The sequence below is a fragment of the Salvelinus fontinalis genome, chromosome 10 (assembly GCF_029448725.1).
Source record: "Salvelinus fontinalis isolate EN_2023a chromosome 10, ASM2944872v1, whole genome shotgun sequence".
NCBI lineage: Eukaryota > Metazoa > Chordata > Actinopteri > Salmoniformes > Salmonidae > Salvelinus > Salvelinus fontinalis.
In genome coordinates, this window is record NC_074674.1 from 32,392,958 (window position 1) to 32,416,685 (window position 23,728).

Consider the following 23,728-nt stretch of genomic DNA (forward strand, 5'->3'; position numbering starts at 1 on the left):
TAATATTGTATATGGAGTATGATTCAATGCTCTCTGCACATAGCCTTTCTCTTTCAGTAGGTTGTGTGAGTGAGTGAATGAGTGTGAGTGTGTGTGTGTGTGCAGGGGAGAAGGGGGTGGGTTTGGCTACATTGGCTAAAATATTTTCAGTGGCGACTAGAAAACGTGATCCAGCTTGCAGAGGCACTGCAGCGGAGACTGCAGAGAGAAAGGGAGGGAGTGAGGGAGAGAGAGCGAGAGCAAGAGAGCAAGAGGGGGAGGAGAAAGCATCAAGACATTTTCAGGTCGAGAGAGAGAGATACATATAAGTTACATACGGTGAGAGAGATGTAAACAGAGTATCCGTGAGCCCGTGTGTGTGAGTGTATGCACAGAGGCACATTGACAGAAGCTGAGAAGGAGAACGGGAGCAAAGACGGCACTGAGGGAAAGACAACAACAGAGGAGAATAAAAGAAGAAAGGAAGGAAGAAAGACAGCAGTAAATACCTGACGACCTGAGGCTCCTATTGAGACCAAATAGGAAGATAGAAAGAGAGAGACAGAAGAGAGGAGGAGAGGAAGATACCCAGAGACACATCACAGAATCACAAGTAATTACACAACCTCTTTGGCTGACTGACAGACCGAGAGAAAGGAGGAGGGATGGAGAGAGAGCCGTTAACAACCGCTGGGCCACACCACAGAGGAAAGGGAGAGAGGGAGGGAGTGTGAAGGACGAAGGGAACAGAGGAGGAGAAGAGGAGGAGGAGGAGGGCTCCACCACCAGCCTCTGTCCTCCATCACTGTGGCTGAAGGAAGGAGTGACGCACCCACCCTCTGACAGCTCAGGCTCCATCTTACTTTCCCTTCTTTCATCTTTACCTTCCTCCCTCCACCTCTATCATCTATCCTCTCAGGGTCTCAGACAGGAATTAGCACCTTGTCTCCTTTGCTCCTCTCCTCCTCCTCCTCTTCTTCCTCCTCCTCCCTTACGGCAAAACATCCTCTATTCTGCTTTCAGATGCATGGGCCATTACACGCACAGTGAAGCTCTACCCTGTAACAAGACTATGTAATTTCACAACACAGGACAGACAGTATATCTAGGACAGTAATCTCCAAAAGCAAAAACAAAAGCAACAACACACAGAAAGAAGCAGGCTTGGCAAGGTGGTTGGAGAATTGGGAGGACCATATGACAGGACTGACCAGCAACACAGGTAAAAGGATTGATCTAGGATCCATCAATGTGTGAGTGTACACTGAGGGAGGTCTGTGTATGATGTTTGTGTCTGTGCATGTGTGTTTCTCATTGCGGTTTGTGCATTTCAGGTTGGTTGAGAGAGTCGTTGCATCACAAGGACACATGCACAGGCTTAGACATACAAATACACACATGTATGCACCCGCTATGCGCACGCACACACACAACTGGTGGGGGGTCAGATTCAGTCTACAGATATTCCATTGTGTGTTGACTGCAGGGGAAAGGGTATCTTTGGGGCATCTCAGATCTATCTGGAGAGGGATGGGAGAGAGAGGGGAGTAAGGGGACCTGTCTGGAACTTCCTGTTGTGTAGCAGTCAGCAGCACTGAGGGATCTCCATGTTGACCATGCACTGGGCTGGCGCTGCTGACTGCAGTCAGAGTGCTGAGCTGCGTACTGCTGCCATGCTGCGATTGCATAACTGTTGCTGGTGCACCACTCCCACACGCTGCTGCCGCGCCAAACCTGCTCCTTCCTTACTTACTAACTGAGCCACCAAACCAAGCTCCCCAGATATACAACGCAGCCTCCATCACTCAGCTCATACTCATCTCTGTTACTTGTCTCCCTCTCTATCCTCATCACAGCAACAGTGTCTGTCTGCATCTCCATGAGCTGAGACAGAGCTGCCGCAAAACTCTATTTGCTCAATCAATATGGCCACTGGAATATTGATTGACCGTATGTTGCTCTACACGTCCCTCATAAATCCTTCATGAGGCTGTGTGTCAGGAGGGCATAGCCGCAGGAAGTAGGGGTGCTGCACCTGATAAATCAATATTTATACAGTACCAGTCAAAAGTTTGGACACACCTACTCATTCAAGGGCTTTTCTTAATTTTTTACGATTTTCTACATTGTAAAAAAATAGTAAAGACATCAAAACAATGAAACAACACATGTAATCATGTAGTAACCAAAAAAGTGTTAAACAAATCAACATATATTTTATATTTGAGATTCTTCAAAGTAGCCACCCATTGCCTTGATGACAACTTTGCACACTTGGCATTCTCTCAACCAGCTTTACCTGGAATTATTTTCCAACAGTCTTGAAGGAGTTCCCACATATGCTGAGCACTTGTTATCTGCTTTTCCTTCACTCTGCGGTCCAACTCATCCCAAACCATCTCAATTGGGATAAGGTCGGGTGATTGTGGAGGCCAGGTCATCTGATGCAGCACTCCATCACTCTCCTTCTTGGTCAAATAGCCCTTACACAGCCTGGAGGTGTGTTTTGGGTCATTGTCCTGTTGAAAACCAAATGATAGTCCCACTCAGCGCTATTCCAGATGGGATGGCTGATCGCTGCAGAATGCTGTGGTAGCGATGCTGGTTAAGTGTGCCTTGAATTCTAAATAAATCACTGACAGTGTCACCAGCAAAACACCCCCACACCATCATACCTACTCCTCCATTCTTAACGGTGGGAACCACACATGCGGAGATCATCCGTTCACTTACTCTGCATCTCACAAAGACACAGCAGTTGGAACCAAAAATCTCAAATTTGGACTCATCAGACCAAAAGGACAGATTTCCACCGGTCTAATGTCCATTGGTCGTGTTTCTTGGTCCAAGCAAGTCTCTTCTTCTTATTGGTGTCCTTTAGTAGTGGTTTCTTTTCAGCAATTCGACCATGAAGGCCTGATTCACGCAGTCTCCTCTGAAACGTTGATGTTGTAAAGCATTTTTTGGGGCTGCAATTTCTGAGGCTGGCAATTCGAATTACTTATCCTCTGCAGCAGAGGTAACTCTGGGTCTTCCTTTCCCGTGGTGAGAGACCGTTCCATCATAGCACTTGATGGTTTTTGTGACTGCACTTAAAGAAACTTACAAAGCTCCAGACTGACTGACCTTCATGTCTTAAAGTAATGATGGAATGTTGTTTCTCTTTGCTTATTTGAGCTGTTCTTCCCATACTATGGACTTGGTCTTTTACCAAATAGGAGTATCTTCTGTAGCTACCACCGCTACCTTGTCACAACACAACTGATTGGCTCAAACACGTTAAGAAGGAAATAAATTCCACAAATTAACAAGGCACACCTGTTCATTGAAATGCATTCTAGGTGACTACCTCGAAGCTGATTGAGAGAATGCCAAGAGTGTGCAAAGCTGTCATCAAGGCAAAGGGTGGCTACTTTGAATAATCTAAAATATATTTAGATTTTTCGGTTACGACATGATTCCATATGTGTTATTTCATAGTTTTGATGTCTTCACTATTATTCTACAATGTAGAAAATAGTAAAAATAAAGAAAAGCCCTGGAAAGAACAGGCGTCCATCTTTTTAGTAGTACTGTATATATAATAATAATGTATATGTAATAATAGTAATGACCTCCGTCGACAGCTCCCCCAACTCAAAACTTCTTCCCACGGCCATGCAGGAGGATCTATTATTGTTATTGTTCTGCTGGAGTTATTGTTCTGCTGGAGGTATTGTTCTGCTGGAGTTATTGTTCTGCTGGAGTTATTGTTCTGCTGGAGTTATTGTTCTGCTGGAGTTATTGTTCTGCTGGAGTTGACACTGTCGAGCTCTGACAGGCACAGAGCGAGAGAGAGAGCGAGAGAGGGAGCGAGAGAGAGAGCGAACAAATAGTACTTGGCTGTAATGAATTGCGGGGAAAATGGCTGACGTGAATGACAGAAATTGAATGTTTAAAACAACTCCCCCTCACACAAACTGTACATTCACTCACACATAATCACTCCTCATATCACTTTCCTCATTCAATCACTACAGGATCACGACTCATAATGTACAGACAACAGATCAGAATGCACATCAACATCCACCACATAATGGTATAATGTAAACATAACAACATTAACATTACATTTACATTTAAGTCATTTAGCAGACGCTCTTATCCAGAGCGACTTACAAATTGGTGCATTCACCTTATGACATCCAGTGGAACAGCCACTTTACAATAGTGCATCTAAATCTTTTAAGGGGGGGGGGGGGGTTAGAAGGATTACTTTATCCTATCCTAGGTATTCCTTGAAGAGGTGGGGTTTCAGGTGTCTCCGGAAGGTGGTGATTGACTCCGCTGTCCTGGCGTCGTGAGGGAGTTTGTTCCACCATTGGGGTGCCAGAGCAGCGAACAGTTTTGACTGGGCTGAGCGGGAACTGTACTTCCTCGGTGGTAGGGAGGCGAGCAGGCCAGAGGTGGATGAACGCAGTGCCCTTGTTTGGGTGTAGGGCCTGATCAGAGCCTGAAGGTACTGAGGTGCCGTTCCCCTCACAGCTCCGTAGGCAAGCACCATGGTCTTGTAGCGGATGCGAGCTTCAACTGGAAGCCAGTCGAGAGAGCGGAGGAGCGGGGTGACGTGAGAGAACTTGGGAAGGTTGAACACCAGACGGGCTGCGGCGTTCTGGATGAGTTGTAGGGGTTTAATGGCACAGGCAGGGAGCCCAGCCAACAGCGAGTTGCAGTAATCCAGACGGGAGATGACAAGTGCCTGGATTAGGACCTGCGCCGCTTCCTGTGTGAGGCAGGGTCGTACTCTGCGGATGTTGTAGAGCATGAACCTACAGGAACGGGCCACCGCCTTGATGTTAGTTGAGAACGACAGGGTGTTGTCCAGGATCACGCCAAGGTTCTTAGCGCTCTGGGAGGAGGACACAATGGAGTTGTCAACCGTGATGGCGAGATCATGGAACGGGCAGTCCTTCCCCGGGAGGAAGAGCAGCTCCGTCTTGCCGAGGTTCAGCTTGAGGTGGTGAGCCGTCATCCAAACTGATATGTCTGCCAGACATGCAGAGATGCGATTCGCCACCTGGTCATCAGAAGGGGGAAAGGAGAAGATTAATTGTGTGTCGTCTGCATAGCAATGATAGGAGAGACCATGTGAGGTTATGACAGAGCCAAGTGACTTGGTGTATAGCGAGAATAGGAGAGGGCCTAGAACAGAGCCCTGGGGGACACCAGTGGTGAGAGCGCGTGGTGAGGAGACAGATTCTCGCCACGCCACCTGGTAGGAGCGACCTGTCAGGTAGGACGCAATCCAAGCGTGGGCCGCGCCGGAGATGCCCAACTCGGAGAGGGTGGAGAGGAGGATCTGATGGTTCACAGTATCGAAGGCAGCCAATAGGTCTAGAAGGATGAGAGCAGAGGAGAGAGAGTTAGTTTTAGCAGTGCGGAGCGCCTCCGTGATACAGAGAAGAGCAGTCTCAGTTGAGTGACTAGTCTTGAAACCTGACTGATTTGGATCAAGAAGGTCATTCTGAGAGAGATAGCAGGAGAGCTGGCCAAGGACGGCACGTTCAAGAGTTTTGGAGAGAAAAGAAAGAAGGGATACTGGTCTGTAGTTGTTGACATCGGAGGGATCGAGTGTAGGTTTTTTCAGAAGGGGTGCAACTCTCGCTCTCTTGAAGACGGAAGGGACGTAGCCAGCGGTCAAGGATGAGTTGATGAGCGAGGTGAGGTAAGGGAGAAGGTCTCCGGAAATGGTCTGGAGAAGAGAGGAGGGGATAGGGTCAAGCGGGCAGGTTGTTGGGCGGCCGGCCGTCACAAGACGCGAGATTTCATCTGGAGAGAGAGGGGAGAAAGAGGTCAGAGCACAGGGTAGGGCAGTGTGAGCAGAACCAGCGGTGTCGTTTGACTTAGCAAACGAGGATCGGATGTCGTCAACCTTCTTTTCGAAATGGTTGACGAAGTCGTCTGCAGAGAGGGAGGAGGGGGGGGGAGGGGGAGGAGGATTCAGGAGGGAGGAGAAGGTGGCAAAGAGCTTCCTAGGGTTAGAGGCAGATCCTTGGAATTTAGAGTGGTAGAAAGTGGCTTTAGCAGCAGAGACAGAAAAGGAAAATGTAGAGAGGAGGGAGTGAAAGGATGCCAGGTCCGCAGGGAGGCGAGTTTTCCTCCATTTCCGCTCGGCTGCCCGGAGCCCTGTTCTGTGAGCTCGCAATGAGTCGTCGAGCCACGGAGCGGGAGGGGAGGACCGAGCCGGCCTGGAGGATAGGGAACATAGAGAGTCAAAGGATGCAGAAAGGGAGGAGAGGAGGGTTGAGGAGGCAGAATCAGGAGATAGGTTGGAGAAGGTTTGAGCAGAGGGAAGAGATGATCGGATGGAAGAGGAGAGAGTAGCGGGGGAGAGAGAGCGAAGGTTGGGACGGCGCGATACCATCCGAGTAGGGGCAGTGTGGGAAGTGTTGGATGAGAGCGAGAGGGAAAAGGATACAAGGTAGTGGTCGGAGACTTGGAGGGGAGTTGCAATGAGGTAAGTGGAAGAACAGCATCTGGTAAAGATGAGGTCAAGCGTATTGCCTGCCTTGTGAGTAGGGGGGGAAGGTGAGAGGGTGAGGTCAAAAGAGGAGAGGAGTGGAAAGAAGGAGGCAGAGAGGAATGAGTCAAAGGTAGACGTGGGGAGGTTAAAGTCACCCAGAACTGTGAGAGGTGAGCCGTCCTCAGGAAAGGAGCTTATCAAGGCATCAAGCTCATTGATGAACTCTCCGAGGGAACCTGGAGGGCGATAAATGATAAGGATGTTAAGCTTGAAAGGGCTGGTAACTGTGACAGCATGGAATTCAAAGGAGGCGATAGACAGATGGGTAAGGGGAGAAAGAGAGAATGACCACTTGGGAGAGATGAGGATCCCGGTGCCACCACCCCGCTGACCAGAAGCTCTCGGGGTGTGCGAGAACATGTGGGCAGACGAAGAGAGAGCAGTAGGAGTAGCAGTGTTATCTGTGGTGAGCCATGTTTCCGTCAGTGCCAAGAAGTCGAGGGACTGGAGGGAAGCATAGGCTGAGATGAGCTCTGCCTTGTTGGCCGCAGATCGGCAGTTCCAGAGGCTACCGGAGACCTGGAACTCCACGTGGGTCGTGCGAGCTGGGACCACCAGGTTAGGGTGGCCGCGGCCACGCGGTGTGAAGCGTTTGTATGGTCTGTGCAGAGAGGAGAGAACAGGGATAGACAGACACATAGTTGACAGGCTACAGAAGAGGCTACGCTAATGCAAAAGAGATTAGAATGACAAGTAGACTACACGTCTCGAATGTTCAGAAAGTTAAGCTTACGTTGCAAAAAAAAATAAAAGATCTTATTGACTAAAATGATATAGTACTGCTGGCTGGTGAAGTAGGCTGGCTAGCAGTGGCTGCGTTGTTGAAAGTGTAGCTGGCTAGGTAACCTCGACAATTTCTCTAAATTTCTCTAAACTACACAATTATCTTGAATACAAGGACAGCAAAGACAACTATGTAGCTAGCTAACACTACGCTAATCAAGTCGTTCCGTTGTAATGTAAGTTTCTACAGTGCTGCTATTCGGTAGAAGTTGGCTAGCTAGCAGTGTTAGCTAGCAGTGTTGGCTAGGTAGGAGAACGGCAGCGCGGGGGACGAAAATAGCTGGCTAGTTAACCGATAATTACTCAAAACTACACAATTATCTTAGATACAAAGATAGCAAAGACAACTATGTAGCTAGCTAACACTACACTAATCAAGTCGTTCCGTTGTAATGTAATCGTTTCTACAGTGCTGCTATTCGGTGGCTAGCTGGCTAGCTAGCAAGGGTTGACTACGTTACGCTACGTTAGGACGAAAATAGCTGGCTAGCGAACCTCAATAAGAAGGAACCCAATAACCCAAGAACCCAATAAGATTCTGTAGTAATGATTATATTGCAGTCAGAATTCAGGAAACTGATTTATAAAATGGATTAACACATTGGCAGCGTTGAATATACACATCTGAATTGACTAACATCCAAAGACCAACCAACACATAAAGACCAAAACAACCATGCAGAATCATATCATCATCAACATCATCATCATGATATAGGCTTATACTAATCAACAACGGCATATGCAATAAAGCAGTGCTTTATGGAATTCACAGTCATTTTAAATGCAACATTTTACCCAGATGTGCATCAGTCAACAGGGATAAATCTGGGGATTTGTCCAGAGCAAGCTCTATGGTCATCATACCATTTACATAATCATACTACATCATAACCCCCACAGGGTAGAGCAGAGATATGCTGATGCCTTTATCAGCAAGACAGACCTATGGACGCTAAACAGAACATAGCCAGCATTATCTGTGTAGTAGTGCTGTGTGTGTTATAGGGGAACAGGTACCGTTCAACCAGTTATTTTGCCCAGTCCAGTTCAGGTCACCTGGCTGAGGGTGAGGCGTGTGTTATGGAGATCCCGAGGTACAGTAGAGGATAGAGGCAGGGATAGCCAGCTGATAGTGTCTGACTCAGTCTGAACATGGTATCCTTCTCCTGCTCTCTTCACCACACAAGTGGAATACATCAAGGAGGGCGTGTGAGGGAGACAGCTGGACTGGGCAGTGCGTGTGTGTGTGAAGGCAAATGGAGGGAGGAGGAACGGGGGAGTGGAAGATGGTAGTAATGTTCAGGCTGTTTTTTTGTTGTTGTGGTAACGTGCGCATTAGATGTGAATAACACAGTGTATTTATAGTCCTGCATTTTTAATGTGTCCATGGAAGATGAGACTAGAAGTAGTCTGGCTTATTAGCGTTTAATAGCATTTTTGCAGACATGTTTGTCTGTCAATTCAATGTATGTATCCTGGAATGTCATGGGTGGTGTTTGTGATGGGGGTGTACAGAATAAAGGTGACAATGTTATTGGTGTTCTGTGTGTGTGTTAGGGTATGTGTACTTACGTAGGAATGTATGTGTTGTGCGTGTTGGTTGAAAGGAGGAATTCACTGTGTGTTTGCTGAGATGACCTCTCAGATCTCTCCTCTAGCTTGAGCTCTGCTATCTCCTTCTCTCCCTTTTCTCCCTTGTTTGTTTTTGCTGACAGGAACAAAATGTGCAGCACATGATTTCATTAGTTTAATTCTTGGGCGGGCAGACTGACTAGCTGACTGGGCTGGCCTGGCCTGAGACAGCCAGCCAGACAGAGGGCCTTGGTATCTTAACAACATAGGCCTGACTGACTGATGTAGGGCTGTTACAGTTATAACCCTCCTCTATGCGTGTTAATACTGAGTCTGGTTTTGAGATGAGCCTCTTACATAATTTTATCCCAAGGTACTAACGTCGCACCTCAGCACGAGGCCTCCTTCCTCATCAGCTTCCATTTATATATCACTGTCGCCAAATGAGATGTTAATTTTAGATTATTAATTTCCAAGGCTGTGATGCTGCGAGGCTCCTTGGGCAGCTTGCCTTTCTGGTCCATCACCTCAATCATAAGACAGCTCCCTCTGACTGACATATTATAAATAATATCAAGCGACTTACAGTCATGCGTGCATACATTTTACATATGGGCTCCCGAGTGGCACAGGGGTCTAAGGCACTGCATCTCAGTGCTAGAGGCGTCACTACAGACCCTGGTTTGATTCCAGGATGTATCACAACCGGCCGTGATTGGGAGCCCATAGGGCGGCACACAATTGGCAAAAATAAATAAATAAATATATATATATGGATGGTCTTAGGACCTGAACCCACTACCATGGTGTTTCAATGACCATGCTCTACCACCTGAGCTACAAAGGACCATATGATTATACATACATACATCAGGTGTGTTGTTTGTGTCTGCAACCTGGACATAACCTGGATAGTAAATGTAAATCCAGGACACTATAATTTGTATGATCTGCTACGTTTCATGAGAGCAGGCTAGTGTGCGGGGGTATAGCTGGATGAATGGACACTGAAGGGAATTATTGAATACTATTCTACCTCAATTATAAAACATATGCCCTGAACACATGTTGACTTGAAATAGCCACGTATCATAAAGTGATAATACGTGGTAGGGAAATGTGTTGTATGGCACATATTGGCCTTGCCCTGACAGATGCTAGTGTGAAATGGAGTGAGAGCATGCATGGCTGTGTACAGTGTGTGGGTTTGTGAACGATTGTGTGAGAGAGAAAGGGTGAGAAAGCTGTTATTTAAGAAGAAGAATTGCGGCACTGCAGTGCCGGTGGAACGCATTGAGAGAAATTGTGAGTGACACTGGCTAACGGCCTTCTCTGTCACTGAATGGAGTCAGATACAAGAGCACAATCAGAGACAACAGAATGGTCCAATAGGATGTTTTCATCAGCGAGATACAGGAGAGTTTACACATGCCTGCTCAGCATAGATGCTCTATTGGAACACAGTGGGGTAGTGTAGGTGATGTTTTAAGTGTCTGTATGGGAATGTGAATATGGGGAGAGAGAAAAGAGAGTGTTTGTGTGTTGGGGTTTGAGGGTTAATTCGCTAGGGTATTTCTGCCTGTAAAGGTACAGCTCTTTCTCTCTGTGTGAACCTTCAGAGGAGTCTGGGGGCAGGAAACCACAGTGAAAGATAAAGACACCATAAATAGAAACCTGGACCAATGTTGCACTCCCTTTTTTTCTCTCTCACTCTCACTCTCCTTCTCGCTCTTTCGCGGCATGTAGGTCAACTCCCTCACTCTCCTTCCTTCTTCATGCATCACGTCTACTGAGAGCCTTGTGTGGAAGAGAAAATCTGTGTAATTTTCCTCCATTGTTGTGTTGACTTGGAAACAGACATAGTACTACAAACAATCATACATTTACGCCACCTACATAATGCACATTACCACTCGAAATGAAACCTACTCACACACTGATGATTGCCAATTGTTTTGCTCATTTGCCTCTGACCAAACATGAATCTTTTTCATGCGTCATATAGTAGGATGATAATAGGGGTAGACAGGATGCTAGAGGCATGAGGAGACCAGAAACACAGACTCATAATTCTTTCAGAAAACTAGCATTCTATAACCCCAGTATACTTTCACAAATAGAGCACATTCTCTACAGTTAAGGATTTCAAAGGAGTGTGTTCTATTCTTAATATTTCTTAATATAAAATAATATAAAATATTTTATATTAGGTAATAATATAAAATAGAGACAGTATCCACATCTGTCCACATCCATCATACAGTATTGCAATAACGTACGTTAACAATTATACATAGTCATAAAGTTTTGTCATTTTTAAAATGTATAATTGCATTCATTTTGCTGGACCCCAGGAAGAGTAGCTGCTACCTTGGCAGCAGCTAATGGGGATCCATAATAAATACAAATAGCAGAGTAATGTGTGATTTATTTTGATGGATGGTATTTAATAATCAAACTCTCCTCTCCTTCCTCAGGTAATTGAGCCAAAGATGATAACAGTCACACCATCTGACAGTCTGAGGTCACTGCTGTCACTCTGAACCTCTGAGGGACAGACACACAGACCGTGATGAAGAAAGGACCTCCCTGGAGACCTTTATCAGCCGACTAGTGGGAGGACTCCGTTTGAAAGTCAAGCACCCCTTCACTCCCTCCTTAGAGAAATTCAGGACGGGTGTGTTTAAGGGCAGCGGAGTCATTCCAAGAGCCTTCCATTGTCTCTGATACACCTCGCCAAAAATAACTCCGCCTTATGAGACCCCAACCAAGGGGACCAAAGGTCACAAAACCATATTCAACCAAAAGCACACAGCAGAGAGAGGAAGAGAGGAGGTTCCAGTCTGAGTGTATACAGGTTGTTCACACATACATTCACACACTAGGCTGTTCCACAGCCTCAGCTAGAAACAGGAACAAAGTGCTGGTTTCAGCAGCAACCACCTAGAAACAAGCCAGGCCCAAGCCCTGTTTGCGTCAGTTTCCCCTGACAAGCCACAGGATGCTGTGTGAGACAATACAGACTGAACTACTACTGAACAGCCCCTGCTGCTTGAGCTCTCCATTTTGAGAGAGTAGAATTCTTCACAACCCTGTAATGTTATGTGAGCATCTATATATTATGTACATATAAGATTATTTATTGGTGTTATCACTGAAAACATATCATTTGTGCTGATGTGTTGAGACCTGTCTGTTGTTCAGCTGCTATTGTGGTTGAATATTCAGCACATATCTTTATTGTATATCTAAGACTGCACAGAGTAGTTTTAAGCGGACTAACTACCAGGCTCGGACTGTTATCCCTGTCTATCAGTAGTGTTATTAGAGGACAGTGTTTCTGTCTAATAGGGATCTCTTCTTCACTGCTCCAGGTTTGAGGGCTCTGGCTTTAGTCCTCAGTCCTTCTGTCCCACATAAAGACTCAGGGTAACAGCACAACAGACGTGGGAACAATGGACAGAATCATACGTCCCCACGTCCCCTCTAATGGCTGACTTTGACACCCCCAGGTCACTTCAGAGCCCCGACTTACTCCCAGCTCAAGCCAGGGGCATCGCCCGCTAAACCAGCCACAGCACCCCCTCTTTAAAAAAGACACAGACACCCAAATACGCTTAATGTCCATGTCCTGCCTCAGGCGACAGCCTGTGACCATCCCCATGGATACCGTCAAGATCATCCAGTCAGAGAAGTTCCCCCGGGAATGCCCGGTGCCTGTCACCCAACCTCGCTTCGCCCCTCCCCCGCGGGTGGCATGGGACGGAGGGGGAGAGGGAGAGATCATAGTCAATCAGGCGTGCAGTGACCTAGCCCTGGACATGACCTGCAGGGATCTTGCAATGGAGGTGACCTGCACTGAACTGGCCACCACCAGACCCATGGTCTCATCTCCCCCAGCCCCCATGGGCCGCAGGGAGAGCTACCTGGCCCAGCGCAAAGCCAGCGCCGCAGAGATCTGCTACCATCAGTTCCACTACAAGATGGAGGACGTCATAGTCAACCAGTACGTGCTGCGTTCTTCTTCAACGTCCTCCTCCACCTCCTCTTCCTCCTCGGGTCCCGTGATGCCCTGTGAACCCCTAGACTGCCCCACCTGCGGCCACACCTACAACTTTACTGGCAAGCGCCCTCGCATCCTCTCCTGCCTACACTCGGTGTGTGAGGAGTGCCTGCAGATCCTCTACGAGTCCTGCCCCAAGTACAAGTTCATCTCGTGCCCCACGTGCAGGCGTGAGACGGTGCTGTTCACAGACTATGGGCTGGCTGCCTTGGCCATCAACACCAGCATCCTGAGCCGGCTGCCCTCTGACCCCAACGGCCCGGTGCAGTGGGGAGGGGAGGCCGACCGGAGTTGCTACCAGACGGTGCGCCAGTACTGCCAGTCAGCCTGCACCTGCCAGATCGCCAACCCCCTGTCCTCCTGTGGCATCATGTAGAGACCTAGGCAGGGGCCAAACTGGTATGACTTAACCCTGCCCTGCCTCTTATATTCCACCTACCCTTCTCCTCTCTCTCTCGCATACATACAACCCCACACAGATGTATCTCTAGATTTAATATTACAGATGGATGCTGTCTGGGTCAAATGGATCGTGAAGGACACCGCTTGCAGACGAAAGCAGGGAAATGGCAAATAAATGTATTTTATGTATGAACTGTGAATCCTATTCCCCCTCTCTTGTTCGGATGTGTTTGTGTTTGACATCTCTTTACATGGGAATGCTATAGGGGAGGCCTATCCCCTCAACCGAGGTAAATAAAGAATAAACAAATTATAAAAAATAAAAAAAACACATTGCTGTTTGTTCTGAACTGGCTATGGATGTTCAGTCATTTAGACAGGATGATAAAAAGTCGATAGGTTGATGATTTAATATGTTTCTACATTTCTTTAAAGTCACACCATCTCTCTGCCTTGTGGTGCAGGGAGTAAAATCCCTATAGCTCAGTTCATCTGACTAACTCCTCTACATGGGATTAACAATGTACTGTTTACTGTCAACAATAAGCGGTACATTGTTAAGCATCTGTATTTCTATTTGTATTTATTATGGATCCCCATTAGCTACTCTTCCTGCGTTCCAGCAAAATTAAGGCAGATATACAATTTTAAAAACATTACAATACATTCATTACAGAATTCACAACACACTAAGTGTGCCCTCAAGCTCACACTCCACTACCACATATCTACAACACAAAATCCACATGTTTGTGTGTCTAGTGCGTATGTATGCATGTGTCTGTGCCTATGTTTGTGTTGCTTCAGAGTCCCTGCTGTTCCATAAGGTATATTTTTATGTTTTTAAAATCTGATTCTACTGATTGCATCAGTTACCTGATTTGGAATAGAGTTCCATGTAGTCATGGCTCTATGTAGTAATCTGCACCTCCCATAGTCTGTTCTGGACTTGGGGATTGTGAAGAGACCTCTGGTGGCATGTCTTGTGGGGTATGCATGGGTGTGTGAGCTGTGTGCTAGTCATTTAAACAGACACCTCGGTGTTTTCAACATGTCTATACCTCTCACAAATACAAGTAGTGATAAAGTCAATCTCTCCTCTACTTTGAGATTGACATGCATATTATTGTTTGCTCTCTATGTACATCCAAGGGCCAGCCGTGCAGCCCTGTTCTGAGCCAATTGCAATTTTCCTAAGCCCCTCTTTGTGGCAGCTGACCACAGGTGCGACACAACTAGAGCCTGTAGGACCTGCCTTGTTGATAGTGCTGTTAAGAAGGTAGAGCAACACTTTATTATGGACAGACTTCTCCCCATCTTAGCTACTGTTGTATCAATATGTTTAGACCATGACAGTTTACAATCCAGCGTTACTCCAAGCAGTTTAGTTACCTCAACTTGCTCAATTTCTACATTATTTATTACAATATTTAGTTGAGGTTTAGGGTTTAGGGTTTAGTGAATGAGTTGTCCCAAATACAATGCTTTTAGTTTTTTTTTTTTAAATATTTAGGACTAACTTATTCCTTGCCACCCATTCTGAAACTAACTGCAGCCAGTGGCATGTCTTTAGTAAAGATTGAAAAAAGTAAGGGGCCTAGACAGCTGCCCTGGGGAAAGGGAACGAGGGATACCTAGTCAGTTGTACAACTGAATTCCTTCAACAAAAAGCTCCTGATTCTACCTGGATTATGTTGGAGAGACTTCCATTAAATAATACCCTCTGTGTTCTGTTAGACAGGTAACTCTTTATCCACAATATAGCAGGGGGGGTAAAGCCATAACACATGCATTTTTCCAGCAGCAGAATATGATCGAAAATGTCAAAAGCCGCACTGAAGTCTAACAAAACAGCTCCCACAATATTTGTATCATCAATATTTATCTGGTTTTATCTGGTCAAACACAATTTTTTACAAAACTTTACTAAGGGTTGGTAACAGGCTGATTGGGGGCTTTACTATTCTTAGGTAGAGGAATGACTTTCGCTTCCCTCCAGGGCACACACGTTCTAGTAGGCTTAAATTGAAGACATGGCAAATAGGAGTGTCAATATCGTCCGCTATTATCCTCAGTAATTTTCCATCAAAGTTGTCAGACCGAAGTGGCTTGTCATTGTTGATAAACAACAATATTTCTTTCAACTCTTCCAAAAACTTTACGAATTTCAAAATTACAATTATTGTTAATTTTGCTAATGTTGCCAATGAAAAAAATCAAAGTAGTTTGCAATATCAGTGGGTTTTGTAATGAATGAGCCATCTGATTCAATGAATGATGGAGCTGAGTTTGCCTTTTTCACCACAACGTCATTGAAGGTGCACCAAAGCTTTTTACTATCATTCTTTATGTCATTTATCTTTGTTTCATAGTGTAGTTTCATATTTTTATTCAGTTTAGTCAAATTATTTCTCAATTTTCAGTACGTTTGCCAATCGGTTGTGCAGCCAGACTTACTTACCATTCCTTTGGCTTCATCCCTCTCAAACATACACATTTTCAACTCCTCATCAATCCACAGGGATTTAACCGTTTTTACAGTCATTTTCTTAGTGGGTGCATGCTTATTAGTAACTGGGATAAGCAATTTCATTAATGTGTCAAGTGCAACGTCTGTTTGCTCCTTATTACACACCACGGACCAACATATATTATTTACATCAGCAACATATGAATCACAACAAAACCTCTTGTATGACCTCTTATACACTATATTAGGACCAGCCTTGGGAACTTTGGTTTTCCTACATATGGCTACTATATTGTGATCACTACATCCGATGGATCTGGATACTGCTTTCAAGCAAATTTCTGCAGCATTAGTGAAGATGTGCTCAATACATGTTTGATAATTTCATTCCTGTGCTGTTTGTAACTACCCTGGTAGGTTGACTGATAACCTGAACCAGGTTGCAGGCACTGGTTACAGTTTGAAGCTTTTTCTTGAGTGGGCAGCTTGATTAAAGCCATTAAATTTTTTATTCACCTAGAAAATGTATTTCTATGTTGATATCACATACATTATCAGGCATTCCACACATGTTATCCAGAAACTGACTGTTCACACTTGGTTGTCTATAGTAGCTTCCCACAAGAATGGGCTTTAGGTGAGGCAGATGAACCTGTAGCCATATTCCTAAAAGCAGTATTTAACATGATATCCTCTCTAATCTTTACAGGAATGTGGTTCTGAATATAAACAGAAACACCTCCACCACTGGCAGTTGTCTTTTCTGTAAATGTTATAACCTTGTATTGCTACCACTGTATCATCAAAGGTACTGTCTAAGTGAGTTTTAGAAATAGTCAGAATATGAATGTAATCTGTTACTAGCAAGTCATGAACTTCATGAACCTTATTTCTTAAGCTATATACAGTACCAGTCAAAAGTTTGGACACAGTCACTCATTCAATGGTTTTACTTCATTTTTACTATTTTCTACAATGTAGAATATTATAGAATAAGAGTGCACTACATGATTTCATATGTGTTATTTAATAGTTTTGATGTCTTCACTATTATTCTACAATGTAGAATATAGTAAAATAAAGAAAAACCCTTTAATGAGGTGTGTCCAAACTTTTGACTGGTACTGTATGTTCACGTTAGGTGTTTTGAGCACTTTTCTGGGATGCTTGATTGTTTTCATTGCTCTACTGGGAGGCTTAGTAGACGTAGATATTCTCATGTTAGATCAGGGTGAGCTGTACACAGTGGACTTCCTACTAGGGCACACCACCTCAGTGCTAACAGCATAAGTCTGGTTCATCGACATGATTGCTGCATACAATAGCTGTAGGATCAGCAGATGCATTCAGGGCAGTTAGAGGGACACAAATTAGGTTACTTACATTGGTAGACACAATACCCCTGGCATAATATACATTTGCTAAAGCATTATGATGTCTCAGCGACACATTGGTGTGGATTAACTGAGCTGGGTTTGGGTCATTGTTAAGTCATTGTCTCAACGCAGCCTTATAGTGCTGTGAAAGGATCCAGGAACCCAAATTATTTGGGTGGATCCCATCCTCCTTATAAAATGTGTTTTGTTTCCAAAAGGTATCGAAATTGTCAACCAAATTTGTAGGAGTAATTGTTATGATGAACTGGTTATACATTTTCCCACACAGTTGTTTGGCGTGCTGATGACTTGTCTCAGTTACTGTAAATAAATTGGTCCTTTTCTTGTGGAAGAAAACCAGCTTTTCCTGGAAGACTGATAAAGTGCAATTGGGGTAGTCATGGAGTGGAAATCCAATAAGAGGAGCACAAATTCGATCATGGTTTCAATCAAGATTGTGTAAGGATGAAGAAATCTCTGTTATGGTTACATGGTTACATTCATAAATGTCTCATGAATAAAAAAAATGGGTCTAGATATTGCTTGTTGCAGGGGCATAGGCATGGGTGAGGCTGGCTGGACACAGGCAGGGAGCCAGGCCCTGCTAGGCTCGCCCAATCAGATTGAGCAAAAACAAATACATTATTATTACAAAAATACTCCTCAGCAGGTAACTTTTAGATGACTTTCCCCTTGAAAAAGAGGTGCAGGTTTAGCTGGCACAGCCACAAAGTCATAAAATCTGATTTAAACCTAACCCCACTGCTAACTCTGATGCCTAACCTAACACTTAAATTAAAAATATATATTTTATACATTTCAACAAAAGAGCACATTTGAATTTGATGCTGGCCCATCCAGCAGAAATCACTCAGTTCTGCCTAAATGACAAGACTCGTCCCATTATATGTCAACCTGCAAATTAAGAGGCATTATAATAATACAAAAATGTATATTACCAATTTAACAGCTATTGCAGGATAAATCAAAGTTAGCACTTACATAGCAGGCCATAAATGGATGTTGCATTTTACTTTATGGGTTGGTTATGTGGGCTTCTTCTAACCATAGGCGGAAATCCCAGGGGGGACGGGGGGGACACGACCCCCCCATCTTGGGAAAAATATGATTTGTCCCCCCCAATATATCACTGTAAACATAACTATGTAATTTCAATAATATTAATAATACGCAATGAAAGCACTTGTGCTGATTATAGACACTTAATAGCGCGTTTTTAAGTTTCAAAAGATTGCGACCCCCCCCCCGCCCTTTGCCGCACAATGGTTTGATCCACTGCCAGTTCTTTAGCTGGCAAGGTAATAGAGGGTTCGTATCTACTGTCCGAAAGGCACATGTACGTAACTGACGTGAGGTAATCCAGTCAATCCATAGCAGGTCCATAGCAATGTTATTTATTTATTTTATGTTGGCAGGGTTCACACACTAGCTGAATTTGCAGAGCTAGCGCGCAAACTAAAGCAAACATTAACTATCAAGCTAGTTAGTACCTATTCCATTTATGTGGCGTCGTCAAAGATGGAATCTTTGCTATCGTCAGTTTATTCCAAGATCAGCATGCAGCTGTAGTGCTTCGACGTCCCTGTGATAAGGTTAGCGACAAACTGAAGTCCAAATTGAACAGAACAGAACTACACTCTCTTCTACCATTGTCTTAAATATATATAATGGTCTCGTTGCAAAAGATAAATTGTCGCTAGTGAACTTTTTTTATTTTATTTTATTTCACCTTTATTTAACCAGGTAGCAAAGATTATAGCAAACACACAGAAACGGAATTGGTGCTCGCTAGCTTTACAAATTCAGCTATTGTTGGAAGCCAGCCAATATGAAACAAACTATGTTAAAATTACAAAAGGTTGCAGCATGTGTTGTGTAAATGTGTGTGTGTGCAGCTAGGCCAGCCAGCCAGGTAGAAAAATGGCAGAAAAAAGTAAGAAGACGGACATCAGAGTATTTGTCAGTACACCAAAACGCATAGTAAGAACTCTAGTAGCCTAATATCTCAAAGACTAGTTGATAAAATGTTCATAAGAAAGAAGTGAAATGCTAATGGAAATGTTTCACAATGATGTCATTAGGCAGAGCAGGCAACAGATGGGACACAGACAGCAGAGCTGGGGACAGATATGCAGGGACAGATTGGCAGAGACAGGGAGTCTCAGGTAAGTTTGTTGAGTCTTTGTTTGGCAACATTATGAAAGGTTCTCAATTTTTTTGACTTGTAAAATAGGGACATAATTGGAAAATGCCATGGATACCCCCACTCTCAACTTAAACTGGTGACTAAACTAAGATTTGTTTACGGCAATGGTATTGCTGTTGTGATTAATTGTGTAGTTTTGGGTACCGGTAGTTAGGAGTACGGCAAACACCTTATTTATTTTCTTGGAGACAGACTGTGAGTCAGTTAGGGTGGTGAAAGGGAAAGAGCCAGGGAGAGAGACTTCAGAGGACAGTGTCACAGCCACGGCAGGACCAAGTGTCACCCTTTTTGCCAGCAGCACCAGTATAGGGGACAGTGGCACAGCATTGTCCAGTTACCACAGTGATGGCACAAAACCATATCAGCCACACCCACAATTTATAGAACCGCAAACTCTTGCCAACAGAGTGTTGATGTTTCAAGAGAGATGGTTTCGCGATTTCCCCTGGCTACATTATTATCAATCAATAAAAGGAGTGTTGTGTTTTCACTGTAGCCAAGGGTTTTCAAGCCAGCCATCTTTTGGCCAAAGAGCAGATGCTGCCTTCATTAGTGCAGGATTTAGGAACTGGAGAAAAGCCATTGAAAAATTCACAGCACATCAAAACTGCCAAACCCACCGCCACTTTGTAATTGTAACAGCACACCAGCTAAATCCAATCAGTGTCCAGTTATCCAGCGCGTGGGGTAAACAGCAGGATGACGCAAGGCATTGCTTGATGAAAATTGTTAGTTCGGTGCGGCATGTAGTAAGACAGGGACAAGCCTTTAGAGGCCACACGGATGACAGTGGGAATTTATACCAGATTTTGAAACTTAGGGCAGAAGAGGATTTTACTGAAGTGGTTAACAGAGCGTACCACAATGTACACAGGCCCCAAAGCACGGAATGGAATTCTGAACATCATGGCCAATAGTCATTTGAGGCATTGCAGCTGAGATTAGGTCTCTTCCGATTGTACAATTTTCATTAATTGTTGATGGTACTCAAGATGTCTCTGGTGCTGAACAGGAGAGTGTCTGTCTGCGTTATGTTGACCATGACCTTGTCCCTCACAAGGAGTTTATTGGGCTATACAGGGTGTCGGAGACAACAGGCGAGGGCATTGCGAAAGTGGCAACTGATGTGTTGTTGAGGAAACCCGCAAACATATGCTCGGTTCTTTTGTTCAGTAGTGTGTATAGCAGTGGTTCTCAACCTTTTTGGGGTACTGGAACCCCTGCATATTTTGAGGCAAGGCAAGGCAGGCAAGGTTTTGAGCGGTCCTCAGGGACCTCCACCCCCTCTATATTATATGTAAACTTACTGGAAACCTTGTGGTACTGACTACATTCATTACACTTTTTTATTTCATGGACCCCTTGCAATTAGTCCATGGATCCCTGTTTGAGAACCCTTGGTGTAATTGATATTTGTTCTTTTGTTTAGTAGTTTTCAGTACACTTACAAATTATTTATTTCATGTTATTTTATTTAAAATTGCATAGTTTGTGCGACATACTTGTCCATAGCTGCTGTTTGAAGAGTTGAGACACTGACTGAAGGATATTTTGTTTGATTTGTTTGGGTTTTTCATTGAAGTAGTTATCTTGCTTTTAGAACTGTACTTATTTTAAGCTTTTTGTTCTTGCAAAGATATTGTAGTAGACTCAGGCCAGGTGCACATATTTAATGACTATATAAATGTATCAGAAAAAGTCAAATTAAAAGGTCAATTCAATACGGAGACCAACTTTGTGATGGGTCTCAATGGAGATTCTTTTAGATGTGATCACACCATGTTCATTGTATTTATGAAAACTACACCCATACAGTGTACAGTACCATTGTCACCTACTGACCTTTCTTGATATTGCTGGTTGTAAGTACGAATACCTGCATACATACTGGACTGGTAAGGAGCACTGCTATAACTATTATTAGTAGTAGAATTAGAATGATTTAAACATTTGAACAAGTTGGGAAAACCCTTCAGTTAACTACTTACCTATCAATTATCCAGTTGTAGGAATTATGGTTCCTCAATATACATTTAACATATTACAACGTAGGCTATGTGTTACAGCACTACTTTTGGTGTCCCCCTCAGGAATTGCTCTTGAGAAAATTTAATGTAATTGTCCCCTCCAAGGTTGATCTCAGATTTTCGCCCCTGCTTCTAACCCATTGGTTTCTACTACAGATAGTGAATAGCTTTAGGCTATAATTTACTTGTTTTATTTGTACAGAGTCTGTCAAATTTCCAATCATTCCAATTAATTGTACACCCCTTGATCTTCAAAAATAGGAATTGGAAATATGGAAATATATATACTGAACAAAAACATAAATGCAACATGTGTTGGTCCCATGTTTCATGAGCTGAAATAAAAGATCCCAGAAATGTTCCATACACAGAAAATCTTCATTTTCTAAAATGTTGTACACAAATTTCTTTAAATCAAATCAAATGTATTTATATAGCCCTTCTTACATCAGCTGATATGATATCCCTGTTGGTGAGTATTTATCCTTTGCCAAGATAATTCATCAATTTGACAGGTGTGGCATATCAAGAAGCTGATTGAACAGCATGATCATTAGACAGGTGCACCTTGTGCTGGGGACAATAAAATGCCACTCAAAAATGTGCAGTTTTGTCACACAACAAAATGCCACAGATGTCTCAAGTTTTGAAGAAGCGTGCAATTGGCATGCTGACTGCAGGAATGTCCACCAGAGCTGTTGCCAGAGAATTGAATGTTAATTTCTCTACCATCCCTCCAACGTAATTTTAGAGAATTTGGCAGTACATCCAACTGGCCTCACAACCGCAGACCACGTGTAACCACACCAGCCCAGGACCTACATATCTGGCTTTTTCACCTGCGGGATCATCTGAGACCAGCCACCCAGACAGGTGATAAAACTCAGGGCAGAATTTCTGTCTGTAATAAAGCCCTTTTGTGGGGAAAAACTCATCATGATTGGCTGGGCCTGGCTCCTAAGTGGGTGGGCCTATGCCCTCCCAGGCCCACCTATGACTGCACCCCTGCCCAGTCATGTGAAATTCATACATTAGGGTCTCATTAATTTATTTCAATTGACTGATTTCCTTATATTAACTGGAACTCAGTAAAATCGTTGAAATTGTTGCATGTTGTGTTTATATTTTTGTTAAAATTGTTTTGCCTGAGCATACACCAAGCACTAATTAACCTACTCTGTTGTTTATGATTTTGTTGTCATGGAGGACTGATTGGGCTCATTACTTCGAGATGAAAAATAAATGCTGCTCTCAGAATGGCGTGCTTTGAGTTATTTGCATATAGTGCTGTACTTATATATATATATATATATACACATATATACACACACACTACCGTTCAAAAGTTTGGGGTCACTTAGAAATGTCCTTGTTATTTAAAGAAAAGCACATTTTTTGTCCATTACAATAACATCAAAATGATCTGAAATACAGTGTTAATGTTGTAAATGACAATTGACTATTGTAGCTGGAAACGGCAGATTTTTTTATGGAATATCTACATAGGCGTACAGAGGCCCATTATCAGCAACCATCACTCCTGTGTTTCAATGGCACGGTGTGTTAGCTAATCCAAGTTGATCACTTTAAAAGGCTAATTGATCGTTGGAAACCCCTTTTGCAATTATGTTAGCACAGCTGAAAACTGTTGTTCTGATTAAAGAAGCAATAAAACTGGCCTTCTTTAGACTAGTTGAATATCTGGAGCATCAGCACTTGTGGGTTCGATTATAGGCTCAAAATGGGCAGAAACGAAGAACTTTCTTCTGAAACTTGTCAGTCTATTCCTGTTCTGAGAAATGAAGGCTATTCCATGCAAGAAATTGCCAAGAAACTGAAGATCTCGTACAACGCTGTGTACTACTCCCTTCACAGAACAGCGCAAACTGGCTCTAATCAAAATAGAAAGAGGAGTGGGAGGCCCCGGTGCACAACTGAGGAAGAGGATAAGTACAGTACATTTGAGTGTCTAGTTTGAGAAACAGACGCTTCACAAGTCCTCAACTGGCAGCTTCATTAAATAGTACCCGCAAAACACCAGTCTCAACGTCAACAGTGAAGGGGCGACTCCGGGATGCTGGCCTTCTAGGCAGAGTTCCTCTGTCCAGTGTCTCTGTCCAGTGTCTGTGCTCATCTTAATCTTTTCTTTTTACTGGCCAGTCTGAGATATAGCTTTTTCTTTGCAACTCTGCCTAGAAGGCCAGCATTCCGGAGTCACCTCTTCACTGTTGACAATGAGACTGGTGTTTTATATATACATA

General features: G+C 43.9%; 1 protein-coding gene across 1 annotated transcript; it reads left to right on the top strand.

Annotated features, from left to right (window-relative positions):
• The first annotated feature begins 17 nt into the window (after positions 1–17).
• Positions 18–13,717, top strand: LOC129864049 (RING finger protein 208-like). The gene is made up of 2 exons (XM_055936598.1): positions 18–1,201; positions 11,380–13,717. Exon 2 carries the CDS (start codon positions 12,523–12,525, stop codon positions 13,339–13,341), a length of 819 nt encoding a protein of 272 aa, XP_055792573.1. The 5' UTR covers positions 18–1,201; positions 11,380–12,522; the 3' UTR covers positions 13,342–13,717.
• Positions 13,718–23,728: the final 10,011 nt, after the last annotated feature.